The sequence below is a fragment of the Danio aesculapii genome, chromosome 9 (genome assembly GCF_903798145.1).
Source record: "Danio aesculapii chromosome 9, fDanAes4.1, whole genome shotgun sequence".
NCBI lineage: Eukaryota > Metazoa > Chordata > Actinopteri > Cypriniformes > Danionidae > Danio > Danio aesculapii.
This window is the reverse complement of record NC_079443.1, coordinates 53,586,715-53,607,815: the sequence shown is the minus strand read 5'-3', so window position 1 is coordinate 53,607,815 and position 21,101 is coordinate 53,586,715. Positions and strand designations below refer to the sequence as shown.

Here is a 21,101-nt window from a genome sequence, read left to right as displayed (position 1 = left end):
AGTGTGATTGCTGAGTTCATATATGCCAAACAAACCGCGCTAACGGGGCAAACGAGACAGATTCTAAAAGAAACGTCTATGTGTGAAAGCACCCTAAGATTGTATTTGCACGCAATTGACAGACAGTCGCAGCCAAACTTTTGTGACAAGGCAGCAGTGGCCCGATCGGGCCAATAACATTCTGTACACTGGCCCGAGCGTCTCGCACGCTGGCCCCGGGCCATCGGGCAGTCTGTCGAGCCCTGAATTATGTTTCCTTCAGTTTGTTCAGTTCGTTTTACTTCATAACAGGAACTGCTGCCTAATTGAAGGCATGTGATAGCGACATCCGGTGGTTATTAATTGAATTACATTCATTTTTGTAAAGCGGGCCAGATTCTATTGCTATTTATAAAAAGCCTCACGGGCCGCCACAAAACTGATTGCGGGCCGCAGATGGCCCGCGGGTTGTAGTTTGGACACCCCTGGTCTATACCCTCAGTCACTATCCCCTATATTAGTACACTTGAAGGACTGAAAATTCAATCACTCAGAACACAAATAAGGAAAGTATTTTGTTTGTGCTTTTCTGGTTGATAAATCATTCAGATTGATTAATATGTCAATTTCTTTGGTCAGACGCTGTGATATTTATTTTAGCGAGCTGTCTATTAGTAATGAAACAAAGTATTTTGATTTCTGTCATCTATTGTTCATTTTGTAATACATTTTCACTGCCTATTTTCTATTTTCATTGCAGTTATTTTATGTCTAATTCTGTAAATTCGTGTTAAACTCTACTTTAAGACATTGTTCACAGCTAAAGAACGTTGAATACAAATTTGGTGGAGAAAAACGATTTGTGTGCTAATATAAGAGCATTTAAAACAGACCGGTCAATTTTTGACCGGGAACACTAAAGTGCGAATGCGATGCGAACATGACAGGAGGGTTAAATTCAATGATTTTCAGAGCAGTGTCTTTCTTGTTATCCTTTTAGTTATTGTCCTTAGTACGAATGGCCTTTAAGGGTATGGTCAATCGAAAGGACAATTATAAAGTAATGGAGTCAGAAAGACACCTAGACTGCAGCGAAAATCCCTGGTGAATGACTCCATGCATAATGCCAAAGGTAAAGAGAAAATACTTTCATTCATTCACTCTCTCTTCGGCTTAGTCCCTTTATTCATCAGGGGTCGACACAGCGGGATGAACTGCAAACTTATCCAGCATATGTTTTACACAGTGGATGCCCTTCCGGCTGCAACCCAGTTCTGGGAAACACCCATACACACTCATTCACACACACATACACTACGGCCAATTTAGTTTAGTCAATTCTCCTATAGTGCATGTGTTTGGACTGGGGGGGAAACCGGAGCACCCGGAGGAAACCCACACCAACACGGGGAGAACATGCAAACTCCAAAAACAAATGTTAAATGATTCAGCCGGGACTCAGCGACCTTATTGCTGTGAGGTGAAAGTGCTAACCACTGAGGCACTATGTCACCCATGAAAATACTTGAAAACTGTATGTGCACAAGTGTTCAAGAGCCCAGACCTCAATCCAATAAGATGCTACATTCCAAGGTCTTCATGCAACCTGACCGAGCCTGAGCTTTTCTGTAAAAATAAACTGGGCGGAAAACATTTGTGACCAGATGGGAGTTAATGGAACTGCCACCAAAAGGGAATTTAGTAATTACTAGCATATGCTGGAGGGGGTGAATACTTATGCAGTTGATTTTTTTAAACACGCAAACCATGACTGTTAGAAAATACCAGACAGTGTCCAGATGTGTCAAGTTAATTGTAAACTATATCACATGGACTAATGGCTGGAACGGCTGCCAATTATGAATCTACTGAATAAACATTCTGGTGATGGGGGTTAATACTTATGCAAATTATTGTTTAATGGATGTAATATCTTTTACATAAAAATGAGGTTTCTCATGCAGATGAGTGTAACATAAATCGCCAAATCTGCCTTGGATTTTTCATTTTAGAAAAAGAAATGGACAAGGGTATTCAATACTTTATAAATAACTACTTAACAAGTGCAATGAAAAACAAGGTTCAACTAAAATTTAAAGTTTGTTTAGAGGGTCGGTGGAAAATAAACTCAAAATAAATACCTGTGATACCATGTTTTAGAAAAAGAAGATGGCAATACTTTTAGGCAACAACTGAGAAGTTTACATGTAGTTTCTCCAACTTGATGTTGGGCGATCATTAAAATTCAGTAAGCTTCTGTTCAAATCATGACTTAAATCAAGAGCTACAAACTCCCTTAAACATGCATATTACAAACTCTTTTTCAAGCATTATATAAGTAGCTGCTTTAAGACTGTTTAGGTCTCTGCAATTATGACACAATAAAGATGAACAGAAAAATCTTGCCTTAAATTTTCCAAACCACAAGATTTCTAACAAGCTGCTGAAATGCAACCAGTAGAGAACAGTGCCTACAACCCCAAGGCTATAGTTATCCATGCAAAGCAATGACTGATGTGTACCTTGAATGCACTCTGGATGAAGCATCTTCTAAATGCATGCATGTAAATGTAAGTGCAAGCCTGCAGTACCTGTAGTTTCTCTGATCTTGGGCAACCTTTGGCATCCCTCTCGACCTGACTCTGCGCCAGCCTGTCCGTGGTGCTTCCGCAAAAATGTTCCATCTACATTTTGATTTGTATATCCAAGACCTTTCACAGAGGACTCGGCATGCAGATGGACACTATCTACTGTGCACAGAGGAGAGTCCATTGGGGTGACGCAGCTACTGCTTCCCGTACTGCAGCCGGCGTCAATAGATGAACACTGGGAACTCTGGAGGGAATGAATACCCTCACTCTGTAAAGACGACATCCTTTTGGACAAGTGGTACTCGTACAAACGGGTGACTTCTTGTTCAGATGAAGCACCCTTGCTTTGTTGGTGTTCACTCCGGGCTCGCTCAACCAGATACTGCTCTTTGGCGGGGGAACTTGCATTCAAGTCTATCGAGTCCTCCAAACTGACTTTTTGAGCAACCCTGTCTGCATGTAATGGAGTGCTATCTCCAGCCACCTCAGAGTAAATGTGCTCTTCAGATTTATTATTCAGGATCATATGCAATCTTTGATTGCTTCCCTGAAAGGAATAAGACATACTTTCCATGTCAAAGGGAGCCGAACACTGGGAATCCCGTCCATTGAAGTTGCTGTACATTCCAACCAGATCTTCAGATTCTGCAATATTCAACTGTCGGGCTTCAGCTTCTGCACTGGATTTCATCCCGCTGTCCTGCTCCTCAATCTTCCCCTGTGCCATTCCCCTCATCACATCTCTGTGCATTTTGCTAAAGTACTCCGTCAATGACTTGGTCTCCATTGTTTCCGGTTCCATCTCAAAGTGGTCTGAGCGGAGATTGACGACTGCAGAGGACTGGGGATCGTCTAGAGATGGTGCCAGGCGAAATTCAGTCTCCTCTTCAGCTAGAGTTTGGTACCCCTCTGCTGTGGCTACAAACATTTTCAGAGAGTTTTCGGAGAGTTTCTGAGCTGCGGCCAGCTCTGAACTCTCCGTCATTTCAGATGAATTTGTCTCGTTCCCAGAATCAGAAGAGGACTCGGGGCTAAAGGACCGAGATATTTCTACACCTGTGTGCCACAAAGAGACAAACATTTTAGCCATCACACTATACACACACATGTACTTTAAAATAGTTTATTTGTACAAAAACATCGAAGGCTATGAAATGCAACAAATAAGAACATAAATAATGAAATACATGAACCAAAAAAAATATATATGAACCACAAATTATAATGAGCATACATTACATTGCTAACAAAAAAGCAACACACACAATACATGGGAGCTTGCATTGAAGACAGTGAATGAAATACGGAGAAACCAAACTGAAGCAAAAATGAAAGAATGGCTGGAAGGTTGTACAACGTCAATGAATAAACGTTACAATAGTGTAAGAACCTGAACTATTGTCCGATTGCGGATGAGACTGTTCCTCTGAGGCCGCCAAAGCCTCTAGTGCTTGAAGCGTTGAGACAACGGCATCATTAAACACTTCCTCGCTCCCACCGGCAACCTGTGTCGGCACTGAATCAATCAGCGACACAGGGATGTCGTTTTTTGCCATTTTTCTATCATGATGGTCATCTTCATCCGAGCTATCCCTGAATCCTGGTGGAGGCGCGGCAATTGCCAAATTTAGTGACTCCAACAGATCGTCGCTGTCTTCCTCGTAGTCCCCTTCAGGCGGTGGCGGCAGCGAAGTAAGGTCAATAATATCATCACTTGATTCTGAAAGCGACAACAGAGAGTTCGCTTTGTCCTTCATCTCCCCCATCATCATCATCATGTCCTCCTCACAGCTAATGTCATCGTCTTCTTCTGCATCATCTGTAGTTTCGGCGTAGCAGATATCATGCAGCAGAGGCTCCTCGATGCCCTCGGTCGTACCGAAGATCTTGGCGTCCCCGTAGACCATATGGGAACCATATTGGAAACCGTCGACCTCCAATGACGCTTCCAGAGGTTTGTAGTCCTTCTGTTGTGCATACAAATACCGATGCTCCTCCAGGACTTCTGGGATGTCTTCCATCAGTCTGTGGTATCCCAGATTTTGGGGGTTCACGGAGTCCAGCGGGGGATCGCCAAATATGAACGACACCTTGGCGCTTCTGGGCGATTCTTGAGGTTTGCCTTTTGGGATGTTGAAGTAGGGCTGAGCATGCATGTGGCTTCCTCTGCTCTGCCTTTCTGCTTTCTCGTCCCCATGCATATAATGCGCCGGGTGAATTTCACTGGGGGAAATGTCACACTCTCTTCGGCCGCAGACGGCGTATTCAGGATGAGGCTCATTGCATCCACCACAGGTACCGTAATTCCAGTCGATTGCCTGGTAGTTGTGCTTGATCCTCGAGTCGTGTCCTTGGATGTAAACAAAGAAAGGACAGAAGTGTCAGTGTGATGCTGAAGTGACTTAATACATCAAATATCAAGTAAAATGATCTCAATTTAAATCTGTGTGGTTTCATGTTGTAGGAAATAGCCGAAAAGGGTTGGGGGTGAATACTTATGCAAACGACTGTTTATAAAGAAATCTATGCCCAGATTTATAATATTAATTGTGCATTACAGAATCAAACAGACTCAAGATTGGAAATGCTGCAAAAGGATGAATCTAACGAAATACTGACATATATTGGGTGAGGGGGTGAATACTTATGCAACTGACTTATTGTAAAAGAATTCAGGTTTATTTTTGAATTGAAATAAAAGAAAGGCCAAATAGACTCCCAAATGAACACCTTTAATTTGATTTAGTAAAACAACCCCAAATAAATACAAACAATAAAATAAAACCCTAAAGCAGTGGTTCTCAACCTCTAATTTTGAACCTCTAAATTTGAATTGACACCCAAATTAATGAACTTATTTTAATTAAATTTTGTTAAACCCAAATTTCAGCATCAAACAGACTCAAGACTGAAACTGCTACAAAAGGTGAATCTAAAAACAAAATACTGACATATATTGGGTGAGGGGGTGAATGCTTATGCAATTGATTTATTGTCACAGAATTCAGGTTTAATTTTGAACTGAAAGAAAACGCTTCAGCCAAATAAACTTCCTAATTAACACCTTTAATTTAATTTTGTAAAACAACCCCAAATAAATATAAAAAATAAAATAAAACCCTAAAGCAGTGGTTCTCAACCTCTAATTTTGGATTGAAAGAACATGCTTCAGTCAAATAAACACCCAAATTAATGAACTTATTTTAATTCAATTTTAGAAACCCAAATTTCAGCATCAAACAGAGTCAAGACTGAAACTGCTGCAAAAGGTGAATCTAAAAACAAAATACTGACATATATTGGGGGTGAAATGCTTATGCAATTGATTTATTATCACAAAATTCAGGTTTAATTTTGAATTGAAAGAAAACGCTTTGGCCAAATAAACTTATTAATTAACACCTAACACCTAATTAACACCTTTAATTTAATTTTGTAAAACAACCCCAAATAAATATAAAAAATAAAATAAAACCCTAAAGCAGTGGTTCTCAACCTCTAATTTTGAGTTCAAAAGAACATGCTTCAGTCAAATAAACACCCAAATTAATGAATATTTTAATAAAATTTTGTAAACCCCAAATTTCAGCATCAAACAGACTCAAGACTGAAACTGCTGCAAAAGGTGAATCTAAAAACAAAATACTGTCATATATTGAGGGGGTGAAAACTTATGCAATTGATTTATTGTCATAAAATTCAGGTTTAATTTTAAACTGAAAGAAAACGCTTTGGCCAAATAAACTCCCAAATTAACCCCTTTAATCTAATTTAGTAAAACAGCCCCAAATAAATATAAAAAATAAAATTAAACCCCCAAGCAGTGGTTCTCAATCTTGACTAAAATGGTGCACATTATTTGCTGCATTTCTTGTATCCCTCCTTTTTAAATCACTTTGGATAGAAGTAGCCACTAAATGGAAAAAATGTCAATATTATTCCAAGGACCCTCATTATAACTGAGCCAAGATATTTCACTATTTCAGCTGTAGTCATGAAATATTGAAATTGCAAAGGAAATGTTGATTACAGCATATTAAATTAATTAACCGTGATTCATCTTGTGATTACACAGATTTCAAGAACTGGATGTTCAGTTACTGAGGTGAGGTGAGTTCAGTGTTTTAAATGCATTCATTTATTCTTTTTCCTTCGGCTTAGTCCCTTTATTCATCACAGGTTGCCACAGCGGAATGAACTGCCAACTATTCCAACATATGTTTTACACAGTGGATGCCCTTCCAGCTGCAACCCAGTACTGGGAAACATCCATCAACACATTAATTCACACACACTCATACACTATGGCAAATTTAGTTTTTTCAATTCACCTATTCACCTTATTCTTCACGTACGAGTGGGCGCAGCCATTTGAATCATTTTGGCTCGAGACTTCCGGTCTCATTCACTTCCATTCTTTTTTAGACGTTAAAAACAGCTCGTTTTGCTGCTTGGTGTTGCAAACTGATATTTTCTAATTATATTATTCTACTTTGTCTGTTTAGTTATGCAAACACTTGTTTGTAGAGTAAATAGTTTGACCATTTTCTGCCTTTTATTATTCCCAGTCATTTCTCCCATAGGCAGCTGAATCAGAAGTTCTAAAACAAGCGCAAAAACGCACGCACTTCCACATTGAAGAATAAGGTCAATAGTGCATGTATTTGGACTGTGGGGGAAACCAGAAACCAGCCAGGACTCGGACCAGCGATCTTCTTGCTGTGAGGCCACAGTACTAACCACTGACCCACCTTGCTGTCATTTTAAATTCAATTAAAAATAAAATGTACAGAATGTTTTCATGTGTTAAAATGACTTAATTTCCACATTTACTAACGCATAGTTAAATACTAACCTGATTATGTGTTTGTCAGCCCTCACAAAAAGTGAATTAATGAAACCTTATCGAACTAAAGTCATCTTTAAATATGTAGTTCAGAATGAATCAAAAAGTGAAAACAAATTGCTGTTTTTTTAATTAAGTTGATGTACATGTAGTGCTCTTACCTGCAGTGTTACTGTTGTTGGCCATGTTGAAGATGGACCTCCGTGAATCCACCAGCAGTCTGTAGTAACCCGCAGTCAAACACGCCAGATTCATGGCATCACTGGACTCCATTATGAGTGTGATGGGCTACACAAACAAACATCACGCAAAAGAAATGCAGAAATGAAGCCATTAGCGATGTAAGGTTGGAAGATCGAAGTAATTTTATGTTATGATTTCCAAAGTTCCAAAAACACCATAGTGGTGCTTCAATTACATAAACAACCTTAAACTATGTATGGCTTTTAACCCTCATAAATGCTTTCGACTCTGTTTTGACCCAGAAGAGAAGCAGCAGTATTTCTTAAATGTACAAAAGCAGTCTTATGTTGCATGAGCATATTTTCGTCAATAGCCAACAACACACTGCAGACCTTCAGGTCAAAACTATTGATTTTTCTTTCATGCCAAAAATCCCTACTATGAAGTAAAGATCATGTTTCCATGCCAATCTCCTACAGTAAATATATATATATATATATATATAGGGTGATTTTCTCAATATTGAGAAGTATTTGAACCCTCAGATTCCAGATTTTCAATAGTCATGTCTCAGCCGAATATTGTGTGATCATAACAAACCCCACATCAATAGAAAACACACATATTTTTATATTTTCTTCTGTCAGGTGATGTATAAATTATATATATATATATGCAGTGGTGTAAAGTAACAAATTACAAATACTCAAATTACTGTAATTGAGTAGTTTTTCTCAGATATTGTACTTTTATAAACGTGTTCTTTTACTTTTCCCTTGAGCACAGTTTTAGTGCAGTATTGGTACTTTTACTCAACTATTTTCCTTCATCCTGCAGTCACTACTATATTATTTCCTGTCTATGGGGATTAGGAAAATCAGACCTGTGATTTCTGTCCAATCAAATCACACGTAGAAGGTAAATCGCATCATAATGGACCACCTCAAGACATGGACGCTTTATAAATCGCAGCAAACTGTTTGGAAACATTAAAAGTGTCCAAGAAGATGTCCAAAATCTTCACACACATTGACTCAGAGACTGTTTAGGTGCATGTCACTGATGAGATGACGGATGTTTACTGTATGATGACTGAAATGGCCTTAAACACCCAGCAGACACAAGACGTCAACATGACGTCAGATTGATGTTGTTCCCTGACATCGTGGGGACGTTGCATTTTGTTTGGAAATGAAAATCAGGCTGATGTCCAACATCCAACCTAAAATCAACCTAAAATCAACGTCTGATGATGTTACAGCTTGATGTTGTGTTGACGTTACCACTATGTGGTATGACGTTTCACTCTGTAAACCTGATGCGATCTGGCAGCACTTCTTTTAGTCACTATACTCCAAAATTTTCTAATTGTCTCCCAAATGAAGTGAAAGAATCCCCCAGCATTCATGTTTAAAAAGCGTGTTAAGACACATATTTTGAAAATTGCGTATGAATACAATCATTTGTGAAGTGTATGCATTTTATGTATATTGTGTAGGTGTTTGCATGTATGGTGTGTGTGGATGCATATGTGAGGACTATTGTGTATGTTATTGTGTGGATATATGCATATATGCGTGTACGTATATGCTTTTATCGGAGTATATATTTGTTGTTTATTATGCTTTATTTGTCTATACATTTTTATGTGGTTTATTTTAATGCTTGTTTGTTGTTTGTGAAGCACTTTGAGTTGCATGCATGTAGGAAAAGTGCTATACAAATAAAATGTATTATTATTATTATTATTATTACGTCTATCAGACATTGGATTTTGGTTGCCATATCTGATGAATAAATGTCAGTATTTGACATCAATATCACGCTGGTTTAAGATGTTGCCTTAACATTTGATTTTTGTTACCAACACAACCTAAAATCAACCAAATATCAACGTCATTTCACAAAATAACATTGTTATTGGCTAAACATTGAACTTTGGTCACCTGACATCACGATCTAAATCTAGCCTAGTAGGTGCGTTCGACACGAGGCACAGCTGCAGCCGGTGATCAACGAGATTAGCTGAGTGCAGGCGGTGGCGGAGTTGAAAACAGAACTGTCAAGCCGGACAGCCGCACACTTCGAGGCTCAAAGTTGCTGCAGTCATGATGACCGATCGCATGCCGTCATCATCATTTATTTATTTATTTATTTTATTTATAACAAAAAAAGATTTACAGTACAAATGAAACAGAATACAGTAACTACAAACTATGGTTCATCTTTAAACAATAAGGGAATTATTAATTAAATATTTAACATATTAATTAAATATTTAACAAACTCATGAGAGAAATAAGGGGAAACGAGAGGGTAATATAAACACAAAAAACGAACAGGCCTATTAAATACAAAGCAATAAGCACAAATTCTAGGAGTTTAAACATCACTCTAGGCTAATACTTCTTGTTTGAATATGCTAAAAAGGGTTTACATTTATTTACATTTATAGATATACAACTATCCAATATATATTAATGTAAAACCCAAAATATGGTGTTTTGATTAAGTATTAAACAATGATTAAGATTATTTTGGATAATGAAAGCATTTTCAAAAAAGCACTTTAATCCGAAAAGTGTGAACAAAAGGACATTCCTAAAATAAGTGAGCTACAGTTTCAGTAGACGTTTCCCAGAAAGAGCAGGTATAAAAGGCTAGACAGGGTAAAATATCTATATTTTATAATCCTAAAAATCATTTTATAATTATTTAATAAAACAGTTCTTTAACTTAATTTGTTAAGAAACCTCTAGGGTGGCAGGATCAATGATGATTGTTATTATATTTCAAGTCTGTAAGACTTAGAGTTAATATCGGCGCAGCATCAATCTAATGCACCGCATTAAGACAGACTTCGATTGATCTGCGCAGCGCTGCATGAAATCGAACGCACTTAATATTAAAGTCATATGACGTCATGTGCCTGCTAGACAATAACTAAATGCACTACAGAATAGGCCCGTTTCTACTGAGTGGTACGCTACGGTTCGGTTTGGTACGCTTTTATAGCCGTTTCCACTGTCAAAAGGCATACCGAACTGTACCGTACCACTTTTTCGGCACTCTTTCGAAAAGATACCACACACGAGTAAGGGTACCAAAAGCTGAACGCTATTGGTTTACAGAGATATGTCATTTGCTTACGCAACAAGCCAGAATGAAAACAAAAAACCCGCCATGTTTAAAATACACGCACAGCTGAGAGATTAAAGCGGAATTATATATACATATAATAACGAGCCATGGTCGATCTGGGCTCAAACAAACCTTGTCATCATCTTGATCGTCTTATACAGCTTTACTGTAGACATTTCCTCGAGCGAGAATGACGTCAACTGACACTTTCTGTTGTACACCACGCCCACCAAAAGGGTACCCTTGTTAGTGGAAACGCAAGCCTGATAAAGGTGACCCGTACCAAACTGAACCGTACCGTACCTTACCAGTCAGTGGAAACGAGCCAAATGTTATGTTTACACACGTCCACAAATTACACGTCAATGGATCAGCTTTTTACAGAGTAATACTCACTACTCGAGTACTTTTAAAAGGTCTACTTTTTACTCATACTGTGAGTAATATATATAACAGATACTTTTACTCGCACTACATTTTTTAGGCAAGTAATGGTACTTTTACTTCAGTATGATTTTTCAGTACTCTTTCCACCAGTGCATGTATGAAAAAAAAACATTTAATTGGCAAAATAAGGGAAAAAAACTTAGCAAATGCTTGAAGACATTTAAAATACAAAATTTCACAATAATCTTGAGATATGAGATAAAACAGTTTAAATAAGAACGTTTATAAAAATGGCACAATCTGTGCTTGGGTCATTTGACATATTTCCATGTCAAAAATACTTCTTAATAAAATTATCTATATGAATATAATGATTTATTATGAATTAATAATTGCATTTTAAATGTAAAAACTGATATATATATGCTCAAAAACTGCCGAAACTACTTTAGCTGTGCGTATATCTGAAAATAACGGCACACCTCAGCATGCTCATCAGCCAATCAAGTATTCCACAGACTCGCAGAATATGTTCTGTTTCATACAACAGCTCTATCTGGTTCTCGAATCTGATTGGCTGATGGGCGTGTGATAATCCGCAATCACACAACTACTACAGCCTCTTCACCCTTGTGTATTACTCCACCCACATCAAGTAGCCAGCTAATCTAACTATCTACATTTTGACAAATATTGCAGCTGTTGGACAACATAATGTACTTTTGAGACTTTTTAGGCCAGAATGTAGTTTTTCAGATTGCAAATATGCAAATTTTTTATAAGGATAATGCCTATTTTAAAGTATGTTTGCATAGTTTCGGGGATTCAGCGCATCTGCATCCATCAGCCTGTCATACTGAGCGGAGCAAAGAAATTGACGGTTGACGTTCCACCACAAGATGGCGATAGAAACAGCATAATAAGTCTTTATATGGAGAAAAACTCTACATAAATTTTAAACTACAGCTGATCAAATCATTATAAAACAGGTAAGAGACATTCTAAGTCGATCTCTCTCTTTTGTATGTTGTAGTGCTGTATTTATACCACAGTAATCTGGTAGTGTTTGCTTTGCTGCAATCGAAATTTCACAAAGATTTACCCCCAAAAAGCAAGAGAAATACTGGGAAATCTCTGTAGACTGATGGCGTTTCATGCCGTTCAGCCTATAATCTTAAAATGTGAGCAAAATCACCTGTTTTGTCAACACTTTAAACAATATGCTTGAGATTCATTCAAATATTAGCTCTAAAGTGACGTTGGTGAATGAGCAGCGGTTACTGCAGATGTGAATGAATGGCGGTAGAAAGTAGTTCCTCATACAAAAGGATTGTTGAGACTTTCTGTGTTTGATTTTCCTTTTATATATAAATGATTATGCCGTCAAACTGTTGTATAACCGCAATATCACACTCGTAGCAGTGCCATATGGCTGTATATCAGCACTGGTTGGACACTAAGGCACTTGGCCTGCGGCTTAGAGTCAATGCACGCCTCCTACCAGTGCCGATATACAGCCATATCGCACTGCTACAAGTGTCATATACATGCACTCAAAACCTGCCAGAACTACTTCAACTGTGCATTTATCTGACAATAACGGCACATCTTAGAATGACCATCAGCCAATCAGAATCAAGCATTCAGCAGACTCCCAGTATATGTTCTGTTTTAATGCAACAAAGAGTTGGTTCTTCTTAAATGCATCTGAATGTAAAAAAAACATGCAATTTTTAATATCATTGATCATCGCACCTTAACATCAAGGACATGAAGCTCAACCCGCACGTTCCTCTCGTCTTCGGTGTACATCTCGATGCGGTTCACATGGCTGAAGTCGGCCAGAAGAGCCACCAGGTTGGTTTTGGTGTTGATCACGTGACTGATGCCGTATCTCGGTCCCACCAGCAGCGTCACTTCAGTGTGTTTCTCTCCTTGCTGTCAGATCACAATCCAGAAAGTAAATGTAAAAAAACAATGCAGTTGAATGCTATTTTTTTGCCTTCATTTTGCTTATTTTTCAAACACTGCTATCAATGTTTTCCTGTGTTTCTATATGGAAAACAAATATTGAACACAATACCATTTTTTTTCCTCATGACTTCATAATGTATAACTTTTTATATTTTTTAACTTCTCCTTTCACCACAGTAAAGCTCAAAGTGTCTTCTTTCCAATGATACATAATTTGTGTTTGTAGCTTACTGGAGTCAGGAACTGTTACTGTTTAAAGTTAGGTAGGCGTATATCCTCAAAATTGAGTGCTGGCTTACAGGTTAACAGAGATTTTTTCAACATTTTAAAACATACTGTAGTAGCTTTAATAACTGATTTATTTTCTCTTCACCGTGATGACAGCACATAATATTAGACTAGATATTCTTCAAGATACTAGTATTCAGCTTTAAGTGATATTTAAAGGCTTAACTAGGGTAATTAGGTAAGTTATTGGACAACAGTGAAGTTTTTTCCCTCTCCGCTGTCGCCACTGGCTTGCATGGTTCAGGATCTGTAGAACTGCGCATCGTTGGATTTGCTCTTCAGTATTTGGACTCTCAGTAGTGATTATTAAACCACACTGAACTGAGCTGAACTGAACTGAACTTAAACACTACAAACTGAACTACACTGTTCCTATTTACTATAATCTTCTATGTGAAGCTGCTTTGACACCATCTACATTGTAAAAGCGCTATACAAATAAAGGTCAATTGAATTGAACAGTGGTTTGTTCTGTAGACAATCGAAAAAACAACAATTATTCTTTAAAGGGCTAATAATATTGACCTATTTAGACATAAAAAAGACAAAGAAATTAGTGGCGTGAAAAAGTGTTTGCTCCCTTACAGATTTCTTATTTGAGTCCATGCATATGCATTTATCTGAGTATATTCGTTGTTTATTTTGTTGAATTGTACTTGATATTGATGCTGTTTCTTCATATTGGTTTATGTTTGTGAAGCACTTCGAGTTGCATGTATGTATTTAGGAAAAGTGCTCTACAAAAAATGCATTCCCACATAGCAAAATATCTCTGGCCCAGCTCTGGCCGACACAATCAGCTTTTGCTTGGCCCACATGCCGCAGTGAATTACGGTACATGACTGGACCAAGTCTGTGCTTCCAGACAAGAGCCAAACATGGACCAAATCTGGGCCAAGTCTTAGCCAAGTTAATAACCCATAACTGAGCCTGAACTGGGCCAGATATGTTGGTGTGTCACGACTGCAATGAAATTGATAAACCCATGAATCATTGCACTTTAGGCATGCTATGGGCGCGCCTTTCCTCAAAGCGACCTGATTGGTAGAATTTTTTATTTTTATTTGAAAATAATACAAATGTGTTTTTTATGAGTCAAGATAGACCAGACTCACATGGCCCATATATCAATTATTAACATCTGGGCCAAATACTACATTTTACATCTGGCCCAAGTATTGTGTGCCGCCTTAAAGACGGTGTCACCTCTGCCAAACCAGGGCCAAGTTTGGCCCACATGCTGTATGCCACTGCCGGATGAATGCCTGCTGTGCCAGATTTATGCCAAATCTGGGCCAGAATTCTATGCTACCTGGGTTATTATTACTATAATTATTATTTGTTTGCATGTTTGTCACACTTCAATGTTTCAGATCATCAAACTAATTGAAATGTTAGTCAAAGAGAACACAAGTTAAATGAACACATTTTAAAGTGAAGGTTTATATTATTAAGGGAAAACTAAATCCAAAACTACAAAGCCCTGTGTGAAAAAGTGTTTGCACCCTAATAATGACCTAATAACTGGATTAAATACTCATTCATTCATTTTCTTTTCGACTTAGTCCCTTTATTAATCTGGGGTAGCCACAGTGGAATGAACCGCCAACTTATCCAGCATATGTTTTAAGCAGAGGATGCCCTTCCAGCCGCAACCCATCACTGGGTAACAGCCATACACACCCATTCACACACACACACTCATACACTACGGCCAATTTAGTTAATCAATTCCCCTAAAGCGCATGTGTTTGGACTGTGGGGGAAACCAGAGCGAAAGCAGAGCGGGGAGAACATGCAAACTCCACAGAGTAATGCCAACTGATCCAGCTGAGACTTGAACCAGTGACATTCTTGCTGCGAGGCCACAGTGATAACCACTGAGCCACTGTTCCGCCCATGGATTAAATCGTATTGTTGGGTTGTTTAAGTATCATTAAGATATGTTCGCAGATCTTACTATTAGTTTGAATGAAATCAGATTTCACATTCCTATGTTAAGTTTAGTTAAAGTTTTAGTAAGCAAAGCTTTTTTTCTGTAGAGTATGGATATTTTTGTCCATGCAGGTATTTTAAATTGTCAACGTGAGGTAACAAAAATGTTTTAGGTTTAGCTTTTTTCATTACAAGAAAATAAACCCATTAGAAATAAAGCTGAAATCACCAAACAGAAATACTACAGCAAGACTTGAATCTATACATTCATAGTCCTATTACAGTTAACCAAACTACATATGAAATAAAGTAAATAAATAAACAAACTGAAATGAAGTCAAACTTTAAAATGTGATGTGAAAAGCAACATTAATGTTACAGATTTAATAAACTATATAGGCATACAAATATCAAAACAAAGATTTATAAAAATGCATCTAAAATTGTAATGAGAAGGAAATTTTTTTAATTATTAAAATGTATTATTGAATTATTCAAGCATTCATTAAAAAACTGTTGAAGCTAAAACATAAATATAATCAAAATATTGCACTAGGATACAGTTGAAGTCAGAATTATTCGCCTCCTGTAAAGTTTTTTCTTTTTCAAATATTTCCCAACAATGGAACAGATTCAGGAATTTTTCACAGTATTTCCTATAATATTTTTTCTTCTGGAGAAAGTCTTATTTGTTTTATTTTGGCTAGAATAAAAGCAGTTTTTAACCCATTTTAAGGTCAATATTATTAGCCCCTTAAGCAATATTAGTTTTGGATAGTCTACAGAACAAACCACTGTTATACAATGACTTGCCTAATTACCCCAACTTTACCCTAATTACCCTAGTTAAGCCTTTGAATGTCACTTTAAGCTGAATATTAGTATCCTGAAGGATATCTAGTCAAATATTATGTGCTGTCATCATTAATTCATTCATTTATTTTATTTTCAGCTTAGTCCCTTTATTAATCTGGGGTCGCCACAGCAGAATGAACCGCCAACTTATCCAGCATATGTTTTTACGCAGCGGATGCGCTTCCAGCTCCAACCCATCACTGGCAAAGTGCTGTCATCATGCCAAAGATAAAATAAATCAGTTGATAGAAATGAGTTATTAAACTATTATGTTCAGAAATGTGTCTCTTCTCTCCAAAATTAAATTAAATAGATTAAAATTGAACAGGAGGGCAAATAATTCTGACTTCATCTGTACACTGAAGTAACACAGCTGTTTAACTCCTCCAAGTTTCCTCAACACTTCTTTCATACAGTATGTAGTGAATGTCTTGCACTGTTTTTTTTCTGCACTTACAACCAGTGTAGACTTGAACACTCTTCCTCCGTACAGCCGCAGGTCACTCAGATACTTCAGATAATGAACCTTCGCCTGTAACGCCGTCAGCTTCAACACAAAACAGAAACCACAACAATTAGAGAACAGAAACTGGCGGGAACATAAACACACACTCCTGCTTCTCCTTTTGAGCATGAGAAAAACACACAAGCTGAAGTTCAGCACGTTTTTTTTCTCAGGTATTAACAAGGTGTTTATTCTGATTAATAAACAAACAAATAAACTAATTAATAAACACATCTAAAACAAAACTGCACAGAGAAACTGCACAGAAGGACTTACTTCAAATATTGACCATAATAACAAAAATAAAGTAACAAGAGCTTCAAGTGCTTAAACTGGTAAACTGAGACTAAGATAGACTCTCTTATTATGCTTTGCACCATTTATGTAAAAGTACAATGTCAAATAAAGTGTTTTCTTCTAAACAATAACAAGTGCTTAAAATGCTAAAGAACTGAACTGCTAAACTGATGATTAGAAGTCAAATCAAGGGCCATTATCACTTATTTTTTCTTTTGTTCTGGGTTGTAAGTAAAGTCCTGCAAACTCTCTCTCTTTTCTGTCAAATAAAAGCATCAGGCTACCTCAAATCGATCGCTCCACAGGAAATGTGCATTTAATTAATGCTCCGCTGTTAGTATTTTACAAAACCTCTGTCAACATGTTTAATAAGAGTCATTAGATTAAAGATTATGTCTTATGATTATGACGTTTTTCCTCCGTCTCACTCGCTGTTTATGTGTGCGTGCGAAAGAAAATGACAATGAACCTCAAGACTCATATGTTGACTTTTTGTTTAATGTTGTTGTTTACATATGATATTGCATTAATTTGCATACATGTTTTATAAGCTGTAAAATGAAAGCCTCAGTTTGCTGCGGAGTTATCATTATGCAGAAATCAAGAAAATCTTGGGATTTGTTTGATTGGTAGACTATGTAGGCTATTTTAAAAACTGATATTATATAAGAACTATTAATAACCCTACTAAAAAACCAGCCTAAACCAGCCTAGGCTGGTAGGCTGGTTTCAGCTGGTCAACCAGCCTGGTTTTAGAGGGGTTTTGGCCATTTCCAGGCTGGTTTCCAGTCATTTCCAGCCTAGTCTTGGCTGTCAGGCTGGAAGATGACCAGCTAAAACCAGCTTGACCAGCTTACCCAGGCTGGGAGCCCAGCCAAAACCAACTATGTCCAGCTTAAACCAGGCTGGTCAAGCTGGTTTTAGCTGGTCATTTTCCAGCCTGACCAGCCAAGACTAGGCTGGAAATGGCTGGAAACCATGGAAACCCCTTTAAAACCAGGCTGGTCAACCAGCTTAGTCTGGTTTAAGCTGTTTTTTTAGCAGGGAACTGTAATTTTCCCAATTGGAAAAAAAGGTTGATTTGTTGGTTGTACAGTAAATCATCAGCCTGTTTGTTAAGTTTAATGACACGGCTCCAGGCAGCACAGAGGCGATCAGCATCATCAGCATTATCTGTGTCAAACTGTGACCAGAAATATCCTTCTTTAATTTTGCTTCTTTGGCAAAATACGTCTGTAGGCACGAGTGTTTGCACGTGTTACTGTCCCGCGAGTTAACAAATATTTGTTGCACATTTAGGGGCCGATCACAAAGCGCAAGCCTTTCTGTTCCAAAAACGCGAGGCGCACCGCACTGCCTTTATGTTGACAAGAAAAAACGAAGCACGGGGCTCTTTTGTATGTCACTATGAACAACTGAATCAGCAAGTCTCTCCTCCATCATTAAAAGTTCGCCGTAGTCGCCATGACTACACAAACTCTGCTATCACCTCAAGCAGACACCCTGCAGTGCTTTCATTTGATTGAAGAATGAAATATATTTACTGACGTAACACGCTATTTCCGCTCGAGCGCACAGTGCGCAACGGCAAAACGTGAGGCACCCAGGGAGCATAAGCAGCGCGTAAAACACTCGCAGCTGTTAGTAAACCATTCAAAAAATACGCCTCTCAACGCAAAAAGAACGATCGCTGTGATCGGCCCCTAATGCAGCCAAACTTTCAAAATATATTAAATAATATTTTTTAATCTTTTACTGATGCCATTAACGGTTAATTGATTATTTTGAGCATCCCTAACTAATCCGCATGCTCGGGCTCATTCATTCATTCATTCATTTTCTTTTCGGCTTATTCCCTTTATTAATCTGGGGTCGCCACAGCAGAATGAACCGCCAACTTATCCAGCATATGTTTTACGCAGCGGATGCCCTTCCAGCTGCAACCCATCTCTGGGAAACATCCATGCACACTCATTCACACACATACACTGGACAAGTTAGCCTACCCAATTCACCTGTACCCTATGTGTTTGGACTGTGGTGGAAACCGGAGGACCCGAAGACCCACACGAACGCAGGGAGAACATGCAAACTCCACACAGAAATGCCAACTGACCCAGCCGAGGCTTGAACCAGCAACCTTCTTGCTGTGAGGCGACAGCACTACCTACTGCACCAGTTTGTCCACAGCATGATCACTACCTTTTTTTGAGAATGGAAAACGTCCACAATCCTGAACTGCAGCAACATGCTTGTGAAAGAGCAATTGGAAGAAGCGTAATTTCTGGCAAGGCCAACATGAGGGACAGGATGTCCACCAAGAGTACATTTTTTCATAGTTGCCATTTTGTAGTATTTTTTTGTTTATTTGAGGTAACATATGAAATATAAAATACAGTAATTGAACAAGCAAGATTACACTTTGCGTGTAATACATTCGTACAAAAATAACTGTACTGTATGAATACAAGTGCTCATTTATTTTTTTCTATGTACTATTGACTCTTCTCAACAAGTGAAGTTTATTTATACACTAATTTCGGAGAGGATCACGAGCTTATGATTGATCACAGCTGGTCCCGCATTATCCAATTCATGATTCACCAATCAGACGATTCCTAAGACACTATAAATACCCTCAGTTTCATATAACAGCCATCTTCATTTTGAAGAATCCTTCCTTCCACCCATACTCCTCCTCCTTTCCTAGATGGGTGGCATGGTGGTCCAGTGGTTAGCACTGTTGCCTCACAACAAGAACGCCACTGGTTCTAGTCCTTACCAAGCCAGCCAACGTTTCTGTGTGGAGTTTACACGTTCTCCCTGTGCTCGCGTGAGTTTCGGGTTCCCCGGTTTCCTCCCACTGTCCAAAAACATGCAGCTTAAGTTAATTGACTAATCCAAATCAGCATCATAGACATGCTCCTAGTAAGTAGTTATCGCTTAAGAGCGATCACTATCTGTTCATTAGCTACTAGAGCAGGGGAGTTCTCCAGATCTACCTGAGCTCAAACTCCCCTCTCGCCTTGCAAATGGGAGGAAGCCCCGGGCTCGAGGATCTTATGAGCTCAGGGCTCTCTCCTGGGACAGCATGTTGAACACGCTTTATAATCAATCATCAGCTAAGTGTCAACTCTTAAGATATCAGATTTTTGTAAATCTTAATGTCCATGGTTGACTGTCTTGGTAAAAAACAACCCATCATTTTGAGCAGTGTGGCTCACACGATGACAAATACACAGTATGTTTTGGTGGCCTTGGCCAAATTACTAACACACTAACTAGGTTTTGAAGCATGAATGAAATGTTTTGGGGGAGTAACTACATTTTGCAGACATGCAATAAAGTTCTGAAGTTCCACCAAACTGTTTTGAGATTTGCACTCACAGTTTAGAGAAAGGTAAGACTGGTTAGAAAAATGTGCCAAAGCACTTGATAAAAACTAATTATTAAGAATATTAAGTTTTTATAGATTTAGAATAGAACTGAACTGAATAGAAAAGAATAGAAAGTGTGGGAGAATCAAGTGTCCTCATCTTAAGTATTACGACTTGCTGGAACACTTTTACTGAAAATCATGCGGTTTCGCTGGCACTGGCATCCCTATTCACATTCCACACAGAGGAATCTGAATCCTGAAGTGCAGCTCAAAAGATTAGTTTTAACCCGTCTCTTCATCTGTGAGTGTGTGTGTGTTCACCTTTTTGCCAGGAGGCACCAGGTTCTGGTTTGTCTTCAGGATGTGTGTGAGAGCCTTCTTGATGTTCTTCTCCTTCATGCTGGACAGAACGGCTGGAGGCAGAAACTGAGCCAAACCCCATTCCTTCCTGCAAACACACAACACAGCGTTCAGCACATACATACACACACACACACGCCCAAATCTCTTCTGCTCTAAATGAAGACACTTCCATAAACTCTCCCTGATACAATAAAATAATATGGTAACACTTCAGTTTATGTAATAGTTCTCACTATTAACTAGGGGCTGATTATTACATGCCTGTTATCATGACATTAACTGTATATTAATATCTATAAAAATCACATATTCTGCATGATATTACCCTACATCACTAATCCTAAACCCAACTACTACAATAATAACTATTAATAAGGA

General features: G+C 38.2%; 1 protein-coding gene across 1 annotated transcript in view; it reads right to left on the bottom strand.

The window, feature by feature from the left end:
* The window catches only part of frmpd4 (FERM and PDZ domain containing 4), a 119,194-nt gene that overhangs the window by 12,379 nt on the left and 85,714 nt on the right, over positions 1-21,101 (bottom strand). The window contains exons 11-16 of the mRNA XM_056465984.1: positions 20,682-20,808; positions 16,637-16,726; positions 12,883-13,065; positions 7,578-7,704; positions 3,961-4,920; positions 2,571-3,626 (exon numbers count right to left, since the gene is read on the bottom strand). Coding sequence (XP_056321959.1) covers positions 2,571-3,626; positions 3,961-4,920; positions 7,578-7,704; positions 12,883-13,065; positions 16,637-16,726; positions 20,682-20,808 — 2,543 coding nt within the window. The remainder of the gene's footprint in view (positions 1-2,570; positions 3,627-3,960; positions 4,921-7,577; positions 7,705-12,882; positions 13,066-16,636; positions 16,727-20,681; positions 20,809-21,101) is intronic.